Genomic DNA, 21,668 nt, shown 5'->3' on the forward strand with positions numbered 1-21,668 from the left:
CCGCAATCCCACTACTGGGCATATACCCTGAGAAAACCATAACTCAAAAAGAGTCATGTACCACAATATTCATTGCAGCTCTATTTACAGTAGCCAGGACATGGAAGCAACCTAAGTGTCCATCAACAGATGAATGGATAAAGAAGATGAGGCACATATATACAATGAAATATTACTCAGCATTAAAAAGAAATGAAAACGAGGTGTTTGTAGTGAGGTGGATGGACCTAGAGTCTGTCATACAGAGTGAAGTAAGTCAGAAAGAGAAAAACAAATACTGTATGCTAACACATACATATGGAATCTAAAAAAGTAAAAATAAATAAATAAATAAAGTTTCTGACGATCCTAGGGACAGGACAGGAATACAGATGCAGACATAGAGAATGGACTTGAGGACATGAGGAGGGGGAAGGGTAAACTGCGACGAAGTGAGAGGGTGGCATGGACATATATACACTACCAGATATGAAATATATAGCTAGTTGGAAGCAGCTGCATAGCACAGGGAGATCAGCTCAGTGCTTTTTGACCACCTAGAGGCGTGGGATAGGGAGGATTGGTGGGAGACTCAAGAGGGAGGAGACATAGGGATATATGTATTTGTATAGCTGATTCACTTTGTTATAAAGCAGAAACTAGCACACCATTGTAAAGCAATTATACCCCAATAAAGGTGTTTAAAAAAATGAATAAATAAACCAGCGTGAGGCTTGAGTGTTAAATCAGATTGGAATTTAATAATTAAAAATGGCTGGCATATTTCCTCAAAAGGTTAAACATAGAGTTGCTGTATATCCCATCAATTCCACTTCTATGTATATAACCAAGAGAAATGGAAACATATGTCTATACAAAAACTTGTACTCAAATGCTCATAGCAGCGTTATTCATAATAGCCCCAGAGTGGGAAACAACCGAAATATTTGTCAGCTAGAGAATGGATATATATAAAATGTGGCATATCGAGACAAGTGAATATTATTAGGCCATATAAGGAAATAAACTACTAATACATGCTACAATATGGATGAACCCTGAAAATATGCTAAGGGAAAGAAGACAAAATTTGGAAAGTAAGATTAACAATTCATGTATCTAGGGTTGCTTCCTTTTACACAACAAGCGATCAAAACATTTTGTAAATTATAATTTATGTAGTTTACAATTGATAAACAGTTGCTGAGTGAATGAACATATGGTAATAACACTAGAAAACAGAGAGCATCTGGATTCATGCAGGATAAAGCTAAAGAAGAATGGCCAGAAAGATTGAATGCTCAAAAGAAACCTGAAAGTAAATGAATAGCAAATAGCTGTGAAATACTTCATACACCAGGGGAAGAAAATGTAGCCATTTAAAATATATTACTCTAAGCACTAAAAATATAAATATTCAAATTATATTTTCAATCATTAAATTTTTTTCCCTACATTCTCTTCTCCACTAGTCGGGATAATGGAAACAGACCTAAACTTATGTTAATGAGATAGCATATGAATTATCTGGTTCTGTCTATTGAATTGCATCACAAATACAAAAGCCTTCAGTCAATATGAGTAAATGTTAGAAGCAGAACTCAAGGGATTCAACTCCAGTAGATCTGTCTCCAAATTGTTGTTGAGGAAAAAGTGCTGTGTGTGAGATGAGAAAACTAGGGCTGCCTCTCTGGGATGGTCCAGAAATAATCCTTCAAGACTCCTTGGATGTTCTCATAATCATTTTGATAAGCTCTGAAGGGGCCCCAAAAGTAATTTAAACAAAGAGAAAAGACATACTGCAAAGGTTAGCTTTTTTTTTTTTTTTTTTTTTTTTTTTGAGGATCTTTCCATTTGAGTTCACTGTATTGGCAGCATAGATCACAAGTGAAAACAAATTATCTTCTGCTCTGAAGTTAGCATTACTTACATGGGCTGATCATCTACCATTCCCTTTGTTACACAATTAATAATGTATATATTATAGATCCTGATTTCTAAACTGCTGTGTCAGGGTATCCTGATGGTAAAAGATGGTAAAAATGTTGACGATGATGATGATGATGATGATGATCGTAGTGGTGGTGGTGGTAACAATAGTCAATATTTACTGAGTGCTTAATATGTGGCCACATATTGTAAAAGTATTCTAGAAACATCATTTCATGTATGCTAACAACTACTTATTAGATAAGTATTATTATTACTCACATTTTACATATGTGTAAGTAACTCAAGTAAACAACAAGTAACTCATCCAAAGCCTATCGCTTGTGATCGAGTCTAGGCTAAACACAGGGAGTCTGATCCTAGAACCTGTATACAGAACAACTGGGCTGGGACTTCCCTGGTGGCACAGTGACTAAGAATCCGCCTGCCAATGCAGGGGACACAGGTTCAATCCCTGGTTCGGGAAGATCCCACATGCCGCGGAGCAACTAAGCCGGGTGCCACAACTACTGAAGCCCGCTCACATAGAGCACATGCTCGGCAACAAGAGAAGCCACCACAATGAGATGTCTGCGCACCATAAGGAAAAGTAGCCCCCGCTCACCACAGCTAGAGAGAGCTGGGGCGCAGCAACGAAGACCCAGTGCAGCCAAAAAAATAACCAAACAAAAAAAAAAACTGGGTTCAACTCCTTTCCAGAGAAATGACCACGCCGGACAGAGTCAACTCTAGAGGAAATTATGATGATGAAATATTCTCTCACACTGATCCTTCTGACCACCATGCCCATCCATCAGTTTCCCTTCATCCAAGACATACTTTGCTGCTTTTCCATACCAAGTACCCTCTTCAGCAGCAACAGATTTTCTCAGCTCTTCCTCCTACAGTCAAGAGTGACTGATTACCATGATTCATGGTAAGGTAATAATGGATGACAGAAGACCAAGTGTTTGTGGCATAGTTGCCTTTCAAAAATTTTTCCAGAAATTATTGCACAATACAAAATAATGAACAATAGGAACACCATACAGAGTTGCAGAACTGTCAGAGGAGGCCTTTTTGGATAGGTGAGCATTTTGGATTCCTTCACAGTGAGCTATACATAGGATAAGCCCTATTTTCACTGTTTAGCTCTAAATCCAGTAAACCAAGAAAAATAGGCACATAAAAGCAAGGGAAGAATCACTGCTTGTCTTCTTTCTTAGGTGCTGAAATACTCAGCCATTATCACTTCTCCAACAATCTATCGAAGGACCATGACTTACACCTTTAATTCTGCCACATATATCAACCCAACTGCTTGTAATAAAGTTATGTTCTCCTTCAATTCTCGAGTTAAATATATATTATTTTGAAAAGCTCTCCCTGAACCTTGAAGTGGTTATAGGTGCCCCTCCCGTGGCTTCCTAATGGTTCTCTATAATTTCCTTATTTAAATACTCATTACACTATACGGTAACTGCAATTGTCTATAACAGCCACTGGAATTGAGCACCACCTTCATGGATATTTAGCATTATTTGCCTCTGTGGCAGAGACTGTTAACTCTTTTTTCATACCTACATTCTTCTCTGCTCCCAGGATAAATCTAGGCTGCATGCCCAGCCTCCTGTGCAGTTAGGGATGATCATGTGACTCAGTTCTATCTAACAGAATGTGAATAGAAGTGATAAGAGCCACTATTAGTCCACCTAATCCTTCTATGCAGTACTCTATTTTATACTGCCTTCTAGGTGACTGGGAAGGAAATGACCCCATGATGAATTTTGAAGCCAAAAGTTAAAATGGCAAAATCACTGGCAGCTTAAGTTTCTAAATAGTTTTTTGAAGCAGACATCCTCACTTACCTAGAATCACTTTGGACTTTCACCTGAGAAAGAAATCAGCTTCTTCCTTTTAAATCTTTTTTTTTTTTTTTTTTTTTTGCGTGGGGGGGTCTATCTTTTTATACTATCAGTTATAGCATCTTTTTGTTTCTTAGAATCTAGCATAATAACTACAGGTACACTTGAAATCTATAAATACGTGTTAAACATGAAATGAATGAATGATTAGGGTGAACATCTCAAGAAATAAACTATTTTTGTCAAACTAATATTATAAAAATAACTAACATTTATTTTATGCTTACTATATGCTACTGCTTTCTAAGATTCTTTCCATAAATTATCTCCTTTAAACCTCTTAACAATGTTATGAGGTAGGTGCTACTATTATCCCATTGCATAGATTAATAAATTGAAGCTTAAACCGGCTTAATCACTACCTAGTATATCATAGTTATTTGGTAGATGAATCAAGATTCAACACAAATAATGTAACTCAAAAGCCTATGTTTTTAACCACACTGAAATAAATAAATGCCATGCCTAGGTGACTTCCATAAGCAATAAAAAATTATTCAACAAATAGCAGAATTAAATATTTTATATTAATAACATTATCTTTTGATATAATTTCTAGGAAAGAGCTAAGAGTTCCTAAAAATTTATGATGACACACAATACCTTCTTATGTGTCTTTTTAAATGCCAAAAGACTTAGATTCTACATGGAAAGTCAGTTATAGATTTGAAGCTGAAATTCAAGTTTCAAATTTTCTAGTATTATTATTATTTTTTGGCTGTGCTGTGTGACATGCGGGATCCCTGACCAAGGATCGAACCCTTGCCCGCTGCATTGGGAGCACAGAATCTTAACCACTGGACCACCAGGGAAGTCTCTCCAGTATTATTTTAAACATACAATCAGGGTTTTGGCTGCTTCTGGCTCATATACTTTATATTTTTTAATATTTATGTATTTAATTTTGCTGCGCTGGGTCTTACTTGCGGCACACGGGATCTTCATCGCAGCATGAGGGATCCTTAGTTGCAGCGTGAGGGATCATTTTTAGTTGTAGCATGTGTACTTCTTAGTTGCGGCATGTGCACTTCTCAGTTGTGGCATGTGAACTCTTAATTGCGGCATGCATGTGGGATCTAGTTCCCCAAACAGGGATCGAACCCGGACCACTTGCATTGGGAGTGTGGAGTCTTACCCACCGGACCATCAGGGAAGTCTCCTGGCTCATATACTTTAACAGAGAACAGCAATTGTCTTAGAGATCTCTAGATTTCATTAACTCACAAGTTTCATTAAATATATAAAATTAGAGCTTACTCTTAAATCGGTAATCAATTTTTGCACATTTAGAGGTCAGACCTCAGGTTATAATTCACTGAAAATCACTTTGTTCTCTAAGTTAAGAAAATCCATTGTGATCTAATACAGTGTCATCTTCATCATGTCCAGAAAAACCCTCCCTACACAAGTGGATCAATATCTGTTGTAGAAAGTCTAGACTAGATTAATTGGGTTAGTGCCTGTTTGGATTTTAGTCATTTTATCAGGAGTGCCAGACTGGCTTCTAAAAATCAATGCTTTCCAGTGTCAAGTTCTAGTACCCAGGGTATATCAGAGACATTCACTAGTATGGCCAAACTTGAGACTTAGTTATTATTTAAGTAAGAATATACTTCAGGATAGAAGTAAAACAAATGGTTCCAAAAAAGTACTAGGAATTTATCACTAAATTCATTTAACAAAATCTATATAACTGTCTTATTTTTAGGATAGCTATAATAAGCATACTTTATCTATAACTCAGCTGCTTACTCCATGTTATAATATCTGTAACTAAAGCCATAGTCATTTGTCATGATTATTAATGAAAAATAGGCAAACAATATTGTCACAAACTTAGTTTAAATCTGCTTTAAAACATTTTTCATAGCTACCCAAAAGTCTTAGGGGTATGCAGGGTAGATGGAAGACTTTTTAAAAAATAAATTCTTCTGTACAGTATAATTTTAAACTTTTTTCTCTGTGTAAATAGAACTTTATTTTAAAGATTAAAATAGAAAAAATATTAAACAAAAATTGAAAAAATACAGTACTATAGGATGTTTACAGTAGTGTTTTATGAGTAACAGAAATAAAGGATGCATTAGTGTATGTTCAAAATTGGCTACATACATCACTTTTCTGTGTTTGTTTTTTCAGAAGCAATGAAAATCAACTTTATTTTTAAATCTGTTCTAAATAAACTCTGTATCCATGTAATTGCAAACACTGTAGAAAATGGTTTCTGGAGAGAGTTTCAGCCTAGATGAACTAAAGTTTCATTTTTAAAAGTATAGGATACTAAAGATTTTAGTTTGATGTATATTAAATATAAAGCAGTTATATTTTGAGATAGACCTCCAATATATTGCCAGGAGAACCCTGGCTACAGGCTGGAAAATCTTGTTTACAAACCAAGTACTGTCCCCAGAGAAAGGAGAACCTAGAGGTGCTTTTGCCTTTTGCTAAAGAAGAAAATACAAGTGTCAGTTTAGAGACTAAGTTCTCAAACTTGCACAGGTTGTGGAATATTTGGGAAGCAAGGTGAAATTTGAATAAGAAAATGAAACATCAATATTAGGTTCAAATAATTAAGTGTAAAATGCACTAAATCACATATATTAGGTTCTAGTAGACATGAAGATAGACAGTACAGATGGAAGAAAACCTTAACTGAGAAAATTATATTTATTAACATAGGTTTTCAACATATTAGGTATTATGGATTGAATTGGGCCCCCCCCCCAATTCACATTAAAGACCTAACCCCCCCTGTGACTGTATTTGGGGACTTTAAGGTTAAATGATGCCATAATGATGGGGCTATCTGATAGGACTCATGTCCTTTTAAGAGGAAGAGACACCAGGGCTCTCTCACTCTCCTGTGTACAAAGCAAAGGCCATGTGAGGATACAGAGGGAAGGCAGTTGTCTACAAGCCAGGAAGAGAGGCTTCACCTGAAACCAACCCTGGAAGCATCTTGATCTTGGACTTCCGTCCTCTAGAACTCTGAGAAAATTAATTTCTGTTGTTTAAGCGCCCCTGTCTATGTTATTCTATTACGGCAGCCAGAGGAGACATCAGGAAACAGCCACCATTATTCCTTTCTAACAGGGTAGTGTGGTTTTGCATCTTGAGTAGCTCAGGTGTTCTGGAAAGAGCTTTCCATTACCTACCTGAGAATCTAGCCTCTTTGTGTGACATACACATCCATTTTTGCTGTGGTCCCACCAATCTAATCTCTCTAAGCCCGTTTCTTGTCATTTTGCTGCCCTCACTATATGCAGCTATTTATAGATATCTATTCTACAACTCCATATGTTTCCTCTGCTCTGAATTCCTTCCCCCAGTTTATGTACCTGGAAAACTCCCACCAACCTTCAGCACCCCAGGTAAGGGTCACCTCTTGCTTTGCACAACCTCCCCCAACTCCTCTAGCCAGTCACCACTCACTCCCTGGCACTAATTGTATCTGTGTTTTCTGAGCACTCAGTGCTTACATGGTAGCCTATCACCATTATAATTATGTTTACGTTTCTCCCAACAGATGTGCAGTTTTTAATAACAAGGATAATGATAGAGTTTGACTCTCTTTATTGAGTTGAGAAACTCAGAGAAAGTTTCACTAAAATAAATTGAGAGCCTCTTTCTAGGACAGGAGGGACACACATTTCAAGGGTTTTAATACTTTCATTTTAGAAATACTATTAAGAGAGAGGAAACCCAATCCAGATTAAGTTTATTGAACATTTTCAGCTGGTTAGGAATGCTTAGAAGAGTGAAGTTTTTTTTTTTTTCTTTCATTAGTGATGTTTCCTCCAGTATTATTGAAATAACCCTCATCAAAATATATGAAGGTCAAGGACATTCTTATGCTTGTAAGTGCCAATACTGAAAACACTACTTCTGACTGGAAGTAAATCTAAAAAAAAAAGTTGAGGATTTGTGAGCAGGCAAAAGCCTAAACTGAAGGAACACTGGATTAGGAGCAAGGAAATCTGATTTTTCAGTTCATCATCTGCTATTCATTAACAGTAGCCCTTGGTTGATACACACACACACACACACACACACACACACGTACCCTTTATCAATAAAATGAGGGGTTTTATAACAAATAAATTTTTTCCCGTTTTAACATTTTTCAGGATGTTCAATTGTTCTTCATCGAATTCTTAGGGTTATTCTATAATATATCACTACAGGATTTATTTAATGTGATTTAAACTTCATTATTTTAAATACAGGTTATGATTTTGATACATGAAGCTGAGGATAGTCAGTACTACTGACAGCACATGGTCCTGGCCCAACCCTGCTTGGCTAGAGATATATTTTACTGAATCACTCACCAACTCGTCCAAAAATGTGCTGCAGCACTTACAATGTGTCAGGCATCTATGCTCACTTAGAGAACTCACTTTAAGGTAAGAAATTAATCCATTCACGGGCAAATACATGGTCCTTTCAAATTCCAAAGTGTCCTCTGATATAGGAATTGCTGGGTTTTCATCTGATTCTGTGCTCACATGTCTAAACATCAGTGTAAAAGATTAAAATTTAAAAGTACTATGTCAAAATTCCTGGTGCTTCTACTGTCATAAAAGATGATCCAAAAAAAGAATAATAATTCAAAGTTATTCACCCCAAACTATTACTGCTTTATTAACAGCAAATCTTTAACAAGTAATAAGTAGAAGAAAAATTAAGAAACCTTTTTTGGAGGTGGGGGGAATGATTGTAATCTATGTTTGGTTTGTATAAGAATTAGTATTTTCTTGTCAATATAACTATTTTGTTAATTTCAGTCATTATAAGTCTACAAATACTAGTAACATACTAATATCAAAATATTACTTATCTTAGAAATATTATGAATGAAAGTAATTTTCACTTTGAGGCAGAGTTTCATTTGAATTATTCAGAAGTTTTTGCATCTTCTTATTTATATTTCCAACTTTCTGTCAAAATAACTACACTGCACTGAATACTATTTGTGACTGTAGATCTTCTAAGAAATTCCACAGAGGACAGTGGCTAAGGCAATTTGATAATATCTTTTTTTAAACGTTTAGAGGGGTCATTTGCATATTCTCTGACATCTGCAATTTCTCAAATTTTAGAAATATTGAGCTCGAGCTTGACCCATTGTATTCTATCTTCATTACTAGAAGGTATGCTGAGCTCACCAAAGAGTCAAAACGTTTGTTCAGTTTCCTTTCAATTCTCTAGCCACTCAGCCCCTGAAACCTCTGTTTGCTCCCCTAATCCCTTGTTTAGGTTCTAGATGAGACCTAATTAATCATTTGATTTGTACCCATTCTGTTTAACAACCCAGTCCACCCAAATCATGCCAGAACAAGAGTTCATAGGATAAAATATTGAATATTACTCATACTTCTGTTTTATTGAACACGGTCCTCCATATCACAGTTTCCATACTGGATCCCCCACGTTCTACATTTTTTCACATTAACCTCAGTTTGGTAAAAATGATTTTATGTTCAGGATAATACCTTACTGTATTACATAGTTTAAAACAAGGTATAAGAAAAGAACCTTAGAGTAAGAGTTAAGAAACAAAAGACTTTACTCCTTTGCCTCTGCTTCATGTCACTAAGACACAATTTCTTCATCTATAATGATATCCCCCATATTCCTCACTGGTTTGCTGTGATGAAAACAATAGCAGGTATGGAAATGCACTGTAACTCTCATGATATCAATATGAGATACTTTTATTGATCTATTTATGAGATCTTTGGCTGAGGCTATATGAACTTGGACCTAACTAGAGGCAAAATATGGCAGTACTGTCTAACTTTGGGTAATATGCATTACACCTAAACATTGATTTTGTCATACTTAAGTGAGGATAATCCTACCTCACAGGATTATTGTAAGCATTTCATAAGATAATGTATATATACAAATTCTTAGTCTAATGCTTGGCCCTGGTAAAAGTATGCTAAAAAAATGGCAATTTCAAAAAATGAGTAGAGTTTGTAATTTCATTGCTATCTTTATGTAATTTGATTATACTAATGAGAACTTTGTTAAATTATAATGTCTGAGGAATTTAAAATACTAAAGCAGAGCCTTGATCCAAATTCCTAATTCAATTCTTACATTTTAATACAAGAAAAATAGCCTTAAGAACATACTGTTAGGGATGTTTATGTAAACTGATCTAAAACATTTTTTCTCTTATTTATATATTTTATAGATGTAGATGAAGGAAGAACACAGAAGTGATACCTCAGTTCCTATCTCCTTTCATTGATTGATAAGCAATGATCACAGCTAAGAAAGCTTGTTTTACCTACAGGGAATGATGGAGATTTTTCCTTTCTCTAATTACAACCCAGAGATTTGTGGCTGAGAAAATAAGTAAACAAGAAAATAAAAAACCAGTAAGAAACCACAAAGAAACATAGAAAGTATTCCCAGGGGACCATACTGTGTATGCTGGTTGGATGTATCAACATTGTCTGGTTTAGCACTACATCCATATTTTATGTGAGTTAGAGTGGAGGGAAGCCCCCAGAGAGTTGATACTGAAGGTGTCTTAGAAATGACTTAAAATTGCATTTACAGTTTTCTTTCAAATCTTTCAACTTACTTCTGAGAAAAGGAAAGATGTTTTGGCTATAGAATATATCTTCTAGCAGATGTCCATTAACATTTCCATGTGAAGTAAGTTTGCCTGAGGGACTCAGACACTCTGTTACAGCTTCGTAAAAGTCAAAATTAATATTCGACAAGTGTAATTTGTCTCGGCCTCAATTAGCAAATTCATCATCTTGAACCAAAGTAAACAATGAGAAAGAGTGTGAAAGATGCCAACGAAATGAAGGAGACCAGGGAGATTGGGTTGACCTCAGTCTCCATCAGTTTCTAGCAAACCCCTCTACTTATTAGACTACTAAGCACCACAATGCTTTAATTTTCTCCTACTTACCAAGGGCTTGGTTTCATCTTCGTCTTTGAAATAATAGAGTTGATCTCCTTTGAGCACAAACCAACGGGTATGCCAAGTCTTGACAAAGCCTCCCTGCTTCCTCAGCCACCCACACTTCATGGCATTGTTCCGCCCTTGGCCTTGTTGGGGGTTCTCCATGGAGTCATTGCTCTCCTCCATTACCAAGCTGATGGACTTTCCTATTTAGCAAACAGACAACAAAAAAAATAAGGTGCTCTGATATATTCAATTCCCTCTTAAATTACCCCTGTCCCTTAAAAAAAAAAAAAAAGCTGGAGGTTGAGTGAAAAATGTAAATTAACTCACATACTAAATTTCTAGAAGCAAACCACAAACCTGACAACAATATTCCTGGAGAAAACTTGGACAGAGTCCCTTGCGTCTTCCCACTCAGCTGTGAGATAATATCCCTTTTTTCCTAAGTAGAATTAAAGAATGGGAAAGTTCTAGACATAATGGGTTAAGAAGTAATTTGGGGAAGGCAGCTATGCTCACCACTACACCACCAACGCAAGAGGCAATTTCTGAAGACAAACTAAAACCACCAACAAAAACATAACTCTCATGAAAATGGGCCTCTGTGTCTGGTGTGCACTGATTGGAACCTGCTTGTGCAGGCCTGTGATTATTTGAGCAAACTTAGCCTGACACATGTTACAGTTTAAAGGGACTATTTTAAAAACCTCAGTGGAAGACATTTGTTTTACATATGTAAAAATTTCTCAAGATGTCTCTTCTCCCCTTTCCCCCAAAGTATCCCCTTGAGAGTTTCTTTGGCTGGTTAAGAATTAGTGCAGCTGAAAAAGCTTAAGAAAAGAACAACAAAAAAAAAAAATGAAAAAAAGTCCTGCTTCGCCAGTGCGTCTGTTTCACACTTCAGGAGTAAGTGGTGTGTTCCAGTCAACTGCATGATGAAGAAAATTTCAAGGTTATTGTGAAGGAATATAGGGTCATACACACTGTCCATAGCAAGCAAATTAATTTATCATAGAGGAAATATTAATCTACAGGTGAGAGGCTAAACCACCACAGTAAGAAGGTGGCTTTTGGGAGAGCCAGGGACAAGTGGTTAAGAACAAAAGACATCTTCCTGTCCTGAAGGCTTCCTGCAGGTTCTTGCCAGTGTTTATTCCTAAGCACTTTTTCAGAAAGTGAAAACTACACTCTTACCCTTGTATCTTTCATGAGGATATAAGGATACAGATTAATTAATAAAACATAGATTACTCCTGTTCTGGTATATTCATGCACAAAACTTCTATTTTTTTCAGCAAGATTCCAGAAAACAAGCTGTCTTTCTATATAGTCTTTATTTTCACTACTAATTTTTCTATTAATTTATGTGTACACAGTCAGTTATAAATTCCATGAAGTTTCGACTGTCAGCCCTTGGCTGTTACATTTCTTCCTTGAAGGTACAGGGTTAAACCTTGGACTTCTGGTTTCTTTGAATTTAGTCCTGCCCTTCCAGTTACAGGGAAGAAGCAGAGCTAAATACTTCTTATTTTGAGCATTTCAACCATCCTCTCAGGAGTTTTGCCTCTTCCATTGGCATGCATTCTAATCTAGCTCCATCCTTGCTTTTATCACCATCTCTTCAACCTACTTTCAAGCTTCAAGTAAGTCACTTGACTGCCATCTATCTCATTCAATATCCACTTTTTCCTTTCTTATCCTGAAACATCCTTCTGATGAACAGGCTCTCATCTCTACCAAACATCTTGAAACTTCCTTCTCTCCATAGAGAATTCCTATGGCAATCACCACTCACTGCAGGAAACAGTCTCCCATTGTGTGTGTGCATGTGTGTGACCAGACTGGATCATGCCTGATGCTTCAAGTTTGTTATGCCCTTAGGGCAGGAACTTTCATCTCTTTTCTTTCACAGTATCTCACCTAGTATAAAAAGCCAAGTAAATCTCACTTCAAATGAATAATAAATGCTGTATCATAATTTAGATAATAAGTATGCTTATCTAGACCACTCTAAATAATATTTTTTGGTTTCCTGGTGTTTAAATTGTTCACATCTACAAAACTTGTTATCTTATCATTACCTTTTTATTCTTTAACCAAATATATTAACTTATAAAATTGAATAAGCCCTTAAAACAATCCAACATGCATCCACTTGCACACACACAAATCTAGAATTCATTGCACAACAACAAATTTTTTCTTTGCAGCCCTTCTTTTTTTCCCTCTCATATTAATGTTTTCCATTAAATTTGAAAAATCTCCTCTAAAAGGTTTCAAGGTAAATATCAACCTACCATCAATAATATAAAAAATACAAATGTCCAATTCCACATTTGTCTACTATCAATCCTTAGTAAAAAAAATGTGTGCACATTTGAACATGGTTTATGATTCTTCTTGCATGTGTTGTTTATAAGCCTAGTGAAACCAATGACAGCATCACTCACTGAACTGCTGGCTATAATGCCCATATTTTCATGGCTTCAGAATGCAACAGAAAGTGTTTTAATAATACTAATTGTAACAATTCATTAAAACAGATATGAAAACAGATTGTATGCTATCCCTAAGGGAAAATAATACCACAATTTTTGCTGGTTGTGGAAAGTTAAGTTTTACTAAGATAACCATAATTTTTATAGAGGAGTCTTGATATTTCTTCAAAAATCAAGTGCTTCAAATTCTACCCTTCATCTTTAAAATAAGGATGTTGGACTGGATGATTTCCAACTATGGGCTCTTCTTGCACCCTGAAATCTACTATCTCTGTAATTCCATAAACATAAGGACACCAGATATCCTCAACACTTAGTACAATGTCTGGCATATGGTGAAGCTCAATCAATGTTTGATGAATTAATAAATTTTGCAATAGGTTTGTTGCTAGATATCTAAAAGTGAACATGATCTCCCTCTGAAACCTGATCTTGCCCAACACCCAATCTTAGTAAAGGCTACCATGACATGCCCAGTTGGAAAAAAGAAAAAAAAGTGATCATTTTAGATTCTTGATTCCTCCTCACCCTGAATATCAAATGTACCTGTAAATTCAGAAGATACCTCCAAAAAATATTTCAAATCTATCCAGTTGATTCCATCTTCATCGTCACTCTGTTACCCAAGCCACCATTGTCTTTGACTGGATGATTCTGATAGCCCTCTAACTGGTCTTATTGCTTCCATTTTTAACCACAAACACAATGAAACATGCTCACACATGTTTCATTCTCCACAAAATAGCCAAAGTGAGCCTTTAAAAATTCTCTACTCTTAAATTTTTGATTGGTTTCCATTGTACTTATTTTAAAATCTAGAGTCTTAACCATGGCATACAAGGTTCTGAATCATCTGACACCCATTTAATGATCTAATCTAATCTCATACCATCACCTCCTCATTTCCTCCCATGCCACACACACACACACACACACACACACACACACACACTTAAAAGCTCTGATGCAGTAACACCAGGTTACTTTCAGTTCTGGAAACACCCAAGCTCCTTTATGCCTGGAGTTTTGATGCTTGCTGATCTCTGCCTAGGCTGCTCTGCCTCATGGTCTTTACATGGCCCACCTCTTCTCATCCTTTAAGTCTCAGCCTAAAGCCTACCTCCTCCAACCACCATTATGAACCACCTAATGAATTAGTTCCCCTCTTGTTATTCTCTATCACTGAATTCTGTCCTCTGTCTTCCTGATACTTCTCTAAATTGTTGTTTCTTTAGCTGTTTATTGCTGATCACCCCTGCAGGATCCCATATGCTGCAACAGGTCAAGAACTTGCTTCTCCTCACTGCAGTATATCCAGTGCTTACTTGGTACTCAACAAACAATTGTTGAATCAAGGAATGAAGCTATGTAACAATCACAATAGAATTCTTACCAAGAATCTTTTGGAAAGTTGTGAATTTCCATTTAATGCTTTAAAGAAGATGGTCTACCTTAAGAACTTGATTTTTTTCCTCCTTTGACATAGGACACTTCAATTAGCATGAAAACTGTTCTTAAACACAATGTTAAAATCATAAAACTTAAGTGAACATGAAATTGCCCTTTCTGAAGAAATTCAAAACTGCACCTCTTAGCTTTGGCAGGAAATACATGTAATCACTTCTGGTTTTGCATGAAGGAAAGTATGGTTCACTCACTCAGATTCTCAGAGAATGTTTTAACTGAATCTCCACTGGGAAAGTACTTTCCCGTGGTCAGGCCATGGAAGCTGGGTTGTATATGAGATGCCAGTAGGACCATCGACCTCAGTGTTTAGCAAAGCAACAAAACAGTAACATAAATAAATGGCTACTCTAAACTAAAACAAAAGCAGAATTAAGTTAACTTGTGTATTCACAGCCTTAATGATAGCTACTGTACCATGCCGGAGCTCAAAAAGATCCCATTATTTGATGGGTTAACAGATTTAAATTATTTTCCAGGGATGGAAACTGGTTTGTACATCTACTCGTATAGTACTTTTTTGCAACCAGATGAGCTAGGAACACATGCTGCGAGTATTACATGGTGCGATCAGAAATGAAATTCATGCTGTTAACAGAATTTTCTAGAAGTCCAACAGCCAGACACATAGGTATTGATATTTGTAACTTTGTTTCAACAAAGAACCTATAAACAGGCACATAAACAAAGATGTATCTAAATAGAATGCCATATGCCATAGAGTTGCAATGTGTTCAAATTTACCTACAAGATGACCATGTTCAGCAAACACAAGAGAACTGCAAAGGAGGAGGAAGCTAGAGGGAAAGAGGAGGAGAGAGAACAGCTTAAACCGCACTCCACCACAATGCCACCTTAACACTCAATGAACATGTGCTTCCACATATGTGGGACCAGTGGGAGGTGCATTTTTACAGCCAGCATCAGCTCTCTCAGCTCTGGTGGGGAGAGTATCGCACCTCACACACATGATCCGAGAGCTTCAGAGTACACACGATTTCACACCACATGGCTGCTCAACACAAATAAACTACACCACTTGTTTAAAGAACAGTGATCTGTTCTGTTGCTAGGAGAGAAAACAAATACAAAACTGGCAGAGTTTGTAAAATACTGCAATTTGTGAGCAATTTGTGTAACTTTCAAGAGTCATTTTGTTCTCATCCAATTGTCACCTTTTGTGTTGACGGTGGAACCTAACTCCTTTGTAAAATGAATGTGATTGCACTGTACATGATGTATAACTACAGAGGGCCAATATTTATCTGAATTCTAACCCTTTTCTTATTAAAAAAAAAAACAACTGTTCTGAATCTGTTGCTAACATGCTGGTTTGACAAGCAGTAGTACATTTTATTGAGCTGTATGCCTAAATGCTAGCATATAGCCTTTCTATAGGTAATGGTTCACACCACAAAAACACACACAGGGAATTATATAGTATGTGTGCATATGTGTATGTATTCATTCATATGTGTGAATGCAAGCGTGTGTACACATATATGCATACATGTGTGTATGAACATGCATGTGTGTGTGTATGTGGGTATATACACATCGTGTGTGTCCTCTCCCTAGAGAAGAAAACCCTTAAAGGCAACATATTTGTTAAGATTATTTTCTCATTTTTTAAAATACTAAATTCCACACCACTGGAAGACGTGTAAGAATATTCCTGCTGATCTGACATTCTTTGATGAAGCAAAGGACATAAAAGAGCTTTGCCATATGAGGTTCACTGAACAAACTGGTCGTGGTATACTACTGTCAACTTATGAAGTTATATTCTTATTTTTATTATTTACCAGAACATTTCTTTAATAACTGCAATTATTTACCTGATTAGAACTTAAAACTCTTCTAAAATTCTAAATATTTAAATAATTTCAGGCCTGATTTCTCTGTCTCTCTCTCTCTTTCCCCAAGCAGGCACTAAGGAAAGACCATATGAACACACAGCAAGAAGGTGGTCATCTGCAAGCCAGGAAGAAAGCTTTACCAGAACGTGGCCATGCTAGTACCTTGATCTCAGACTTCCAGCCTCCAGAACTGTGAGAAAATAAATTTCTGTTGTTTCAGCCATCTAGTCTATGATATTTTTTTATGGCAGCCAGAGCAGATGAAGACAATGTACATTTACAAAAAATGTGCACGAAAATATTTAAAGAATTACATCTTAGTAGCCTAAGTAACTGCTAACTAAAGAAAATTGATGAGTGAAAAACAGTGCACTTTGTGTACCTTACTCTCTACCACACCACCTCTCCACTGGAAGAATGAATCAAACTGTGATACCTACAAGGGAATCAGCACTCTAGATCCCATATTGCAGTGGATCTAGTGGAGATTGTTTTAGCTCCAAGATAAATTCCAGGAGGCCAAATATGTTTTCAGGAAACAATCGAATTTTTAAAAATACTTTGAAAGGCTTTTCGACACTTGGTTGTTCTCACTGTGTGATTAACTTCTATTCATCCTTCCGCTCCTCTATGAAGGCTTCCCTAGAGCCACTGCTGTCCCCAGTCTGGATGTTCCCCTTCCACAAGTTCCCATGTCACTCTGAACATAGCCTTTGTCACATGTGTCCATATGCTTATTACTGTTCAGTCTTCTATACCAAAACTCTTGGAGGATATGGGCTCCCTGAACCCCCACACAAGCATATACTAAATACTCAAAGTTTGTTGAATAAATGGAAGGGAATGAGGAATGAATGAAAAAGCAAATGCATCAGTCAGTCTTTGGGACCTAAGAGAATGGACCTCAGAGACCTCAAGGCTCCCCAGAGTGCAGTGCAAAAATCCTAAACCATTTGATGTTATAGACACCAATGAAAGGACTTCAGTCCAAATTCTCCCATCTAAATACAACCCTTTAAGTTTTTAGTGACTTAAAGCTAAACCAAACTTCAGAAACTGTTGAGCAAAGAGAAATCCCATTTGTCTCACTGGGATTATAACTTGAGTTAAAAATAAAGAAATATTTCTTCCTAAAACTGAAGAGTTTAAGTGTGAAGAAAACAGGAGAACTGAATAATAATGTACAACACTCATGAATGCAAAGTTTAAAATAGTCACCAGAAGAGCATACCTGGGGGAAATTTAACAGTAATAATTTTGTAAATGTGCAGTTATTTTCCTGAAGAAACACTAAATATCTTGTTCCTTGATTCATTTGAAATTTTGTCCAAAACAACAGAGAATACACAATAATAGAAAATTATGTACCTGTTGGGATGGATCAGGAATGTCAATCTACATTTTAAATTTCAAGCTTCAATATTTCCATATTCATTTGGTAAGAAATCAAAATGACTTAGTGGGATGAACCATTTGAAAAAAAGTTTAAATATTTACTTTGTTTTTGTTGTATGTTTAATGCCTCAGACTTTGTAGAGAGAACCTGCTCCTTCTTAAGGAGGTTTTAATTCAACAGGGAGAAAAGTATTTTAATATATATTTAGATGTGTTCTCCCACCACCATATCAGTATCTGAGGGATTAGTAAAAAAAAAAAAAAGGAAAACCACTGGAATTCCCAAGGCTGATAACTTGAGTAGAAATAAAAATCAAATCAAAACAAATGTTTTACCATTGATGGAATTGAGAGAAAAGACAGATACGTGGCAAGTGTGCAGCTACTATTAAGCTCATGACAGCCATTATTAATTAATCACAGTTCTCCTTCCTGAGGGACCTCGATGCACCTCCAGATGGCTTCTCAATACAGCACTCCAGACAGTCACAACAAATCAATCATATATGAAAAGGAGAGAGAGACTCTTCATTACTTTGATTCTGTAAATAAACCAAGAACTGAAAATACCCCCCTAACAGAAAATAGAAACTCAGGTGCTCCCCGAGAGAGATTGCCATTTGAAATGAGAAAGAAAAGAAAATCAACTTATTTTTTTTCTTTTTAAATTGAGGTATAATTTACATAACATTATATTAGTTTCAGGTGTACAAAATAATTAATCAATATTTGTATATATTGCAATATAATCACCACAAGAAGTCAACTTAATATTAATCACCATATATAGTTACAAATTTATTTTCTTGTGATGAGAACTATCAAGATCCACTCTCCTGGCTACTATCAAACATACAATACAGTATTATTAACTATAGTCACCATGCTGTACATCACATAAAAATATGAAACGCTTCTCGAATTTGCAGGGGCCATGCTTATCTTCTCTGTAGTATTCCAATTTTAGTAAACATGCTGCCGAAGCAAGCAAGAAAGTCCACTTCTTTTAATGGAAAAAAACTAAGTTTGCTGAGAGCTCTAAGATGGCAACTATCATTGCATCGTATGGCCACAAAGAACAAAGCAAATGGATCTGAAGCAGGGAAAAGGAAATAGGAGTTGAACGTCTCTTGTTCTATATTAATTAACCCCATCTATGACTAGACCCTTAAAAATAGGATCAGAAAGCAGATTTTATAAACATCTCAATTTTTAAGCTTTTGTGTGTCTTTCCCCTCCCTCCTAGTTCACTTTTCATTGGTAAAACTTTATTTTGAAAAGCTGTCTCAAGGAACAAACAAAAGAGACTTTTCACCTAAATCTGAAAATTAATGGGATTATAGTACCTAGAGGATGGGAGAGCAATGGAAGCCATGAAGGGGAGCTTTTGTACACAGTGGGCAGAGTGAAGAGAGCAAAACTGAAGCAAGTGGAATGTTGAGGAAGACAGTCAGGCTAAGGTGGGAAGAACTCTCCCAGCTGGGTCCTCCTTTCATAATAGGAAAATAACCTCTGGGCCTGTCATTTAAAGAGGTCCTCCATCTCTATCCCCTGATGGTCACATATTTATATTTAGACAAAAGCCTGTCTAAAATACTACTTTTGATGTCAGATTTCTTTAGTGAATCCAACCCAGAAAAGTCAGTTATGCTGTCGATTACATTATCATTTCAAGGCTCTCTATGGGGTCAGCTTTTTACTCAGCCACACTTCAAAGAAAATATTATATAAGTAGGTAACTTTGGCTGAGACAGTCATTTGTCTACAATGAACTCTCAAGTTTTCTCCTTCAAATGCAAGCCTTGAGGTGCTTAATGATTTCCAATAAGAACCACTTCTTTTATTTTCAATTAATCCTGTGGGTTGAACATCATCAGCCTTGCTTTAAAGCTCTGGAGAATTATGGGCACTCTAAGTAAATAAATTTTGTCCTAATCACTGAACCACGGTTACTCTCCCAATGATTTATTATATTGAGGTATTGACAATCTAATTTTTTCATTATAATTTGAGGAAAGTGGGGACAGGTCAAAATGAAAAAATCTGACTGCTCTTCCACTTCATTCAGCATCATTCACATTATGATGGACTTTGATGTGTTAAACTTTAATCATTTAGGAGGTACATTATTCTCATATAATTTGCATACATTTTAGCTCTTCAAAGTATCTAATTAATTCACACTTCAGTTTTAGATGAGCAGAATAGAAATCTAGCTTTACTGCACCTGAATATATTTATTTAAGAGTTCCATGAAAGATAAATAAATCCCATATATAAAAAGCCATTTTTTAATTTAATTTTTTATTTTATACATTGTAAAAAGCCATTTTTAAAAAAATAGGAATCTTGGTGGGACATATAATATTTGGAATGTCCAGAAGTCTATCCTTGGGAACCCTTTCTCCCTCATTCCATGTTGTTTCTGATGGTAGAAACATCCCACGGCCATAGGGTGGGCCTGGACTTGATTACGCCTAGGTTCTGAGCTCTCAAGCAACAGTGACCAGCCCAGGAAGAGGGCATGTGACTGAAGCAGTGCCAAGTAGAGTCCTTCCTTAGGACAACAATAGTGACGCTGGAAGAATGAGCATCTGTGATGAATGAGGCTGAGAGTATTCATCTCCCCTGGCCTGTAGAGGAAAGTGGTCTGCACAATGAAGTGATGCAGAGATAAGGAGATATGAGAAAGGACAAGAGAGAGCCCTGGAATATCTATCCTAGTTCTAGCTCCTGAAGTCCTGGCCTTTGTGTACCTTCCTTTGATCCTATGAGATATGTCTTACTCTTCCCGTTAAAGTGAGCAAATAAATTCCCATTTGCTTAATCTAGCTTGAGTTGGTTTTAATCACTTGCTACCCCAAAAAGTTTTTCTTAATATCCAGGAAAAACACAATGAAACTATGGGTGGGGAAAATTTCTTTAAAATAATGAAAATCTAGGCTTACAACACATAGGCTTTAAAAATTTCTTTAAAATAATGAAAATCTAGGCTTCCCCTACCTTGCATCATACACAAAAAATAATTCAATATGGACATTAGACATAAATTTAAAAGCTAACACTTCCTGAAGAAAACATAGGAGAATAAATTCACAACCAGGGATGAAAAAGTTATTTTTCATAAATAACTGTGGTGGCCCTGCCAAAAATGCATAACCTAAACATAATCATGAGGAAACATCGCACAGACAAAAATTGAGGTACATTCAACAAAACAACTGTTCTTCATTCTTCAAAAATCTCAAGGTCAAAAAAGACAAAATGGTTAAGGAACTGTTCCAAATGAAATTACACTAAAGAAACATGATAACTCAACAGAATGCTTGACCCCTGCTTGCATCCTGAGCCAAAACAAAACAGAGAAAGGGGACATTATTGGGAAAATTGATAAAACTTAAATATAAACTGTGGATTAGATAATATTTTATCAATGTTAAATTTTCTCATTTTGATCATTGATAATTATGTTATCAAGGCAGTTATGTGACTTGTTTTTAGGAAATACACATTCAAGTATTTAAAAGAGATAGATGTCTTCAATTAATTTTCAAACAATTCAGAAAAAATCATAAATAAACATATATATATATATATATAAACACATATATAAATGAAACAGAATGTAAATAATTGGGAATCTGGGTTAAGGGTGTTAGAAGTTCTTAGTACTATTCTTATA

At 36.0% G+C, this 21,668-nt stretch overlaps 1 protein-coding gene across 4 annotated transcripts in view; it reads right to left on the reverse strand.

The window, feature by feature from the left end:
- The window catches only part of ARHGAP24 (Rho GTPase activating protein 24), a 516,018-nt gene that overhangs the window by 419,367 nt on the left and 74,983 nt on the right, over positions 1-21,668 (reverse strand). For 2 of the 4 annotated variants that reach the window (XM_082632359.1, XM_082632358.1), the window contains exon 2: positions 10,774-10,973. The exons of the other annotated variants lie outside the window; for them this stretch is intronic. In XM_082632359.1, the coding sequence (XP_082488485.1) occupies positions 10,774-10,953 (180 nt within the window). In that variant the 5' untranslated portion in view covers positions 10,954-10,973. The remainder of the gene's footprint in view (positions 1-10,773; positions 10,974-21,668) is intronic. 4 annotated transcript variants of the gene reach the window in all.

This window comes from Mesoplodon mirus (genome assembly GCF_964341445.2).
Source record: "Mesoplodon mirus genome assembly, chromosome: 2".
In the NCBI taxonomy this organism is placed as follows: Eukaryota; Metazoa; Chordata; class Mammalia; order Artiodactyla; family Ziphiidae; genus Mesoplodon; species Mesoplodon mirus.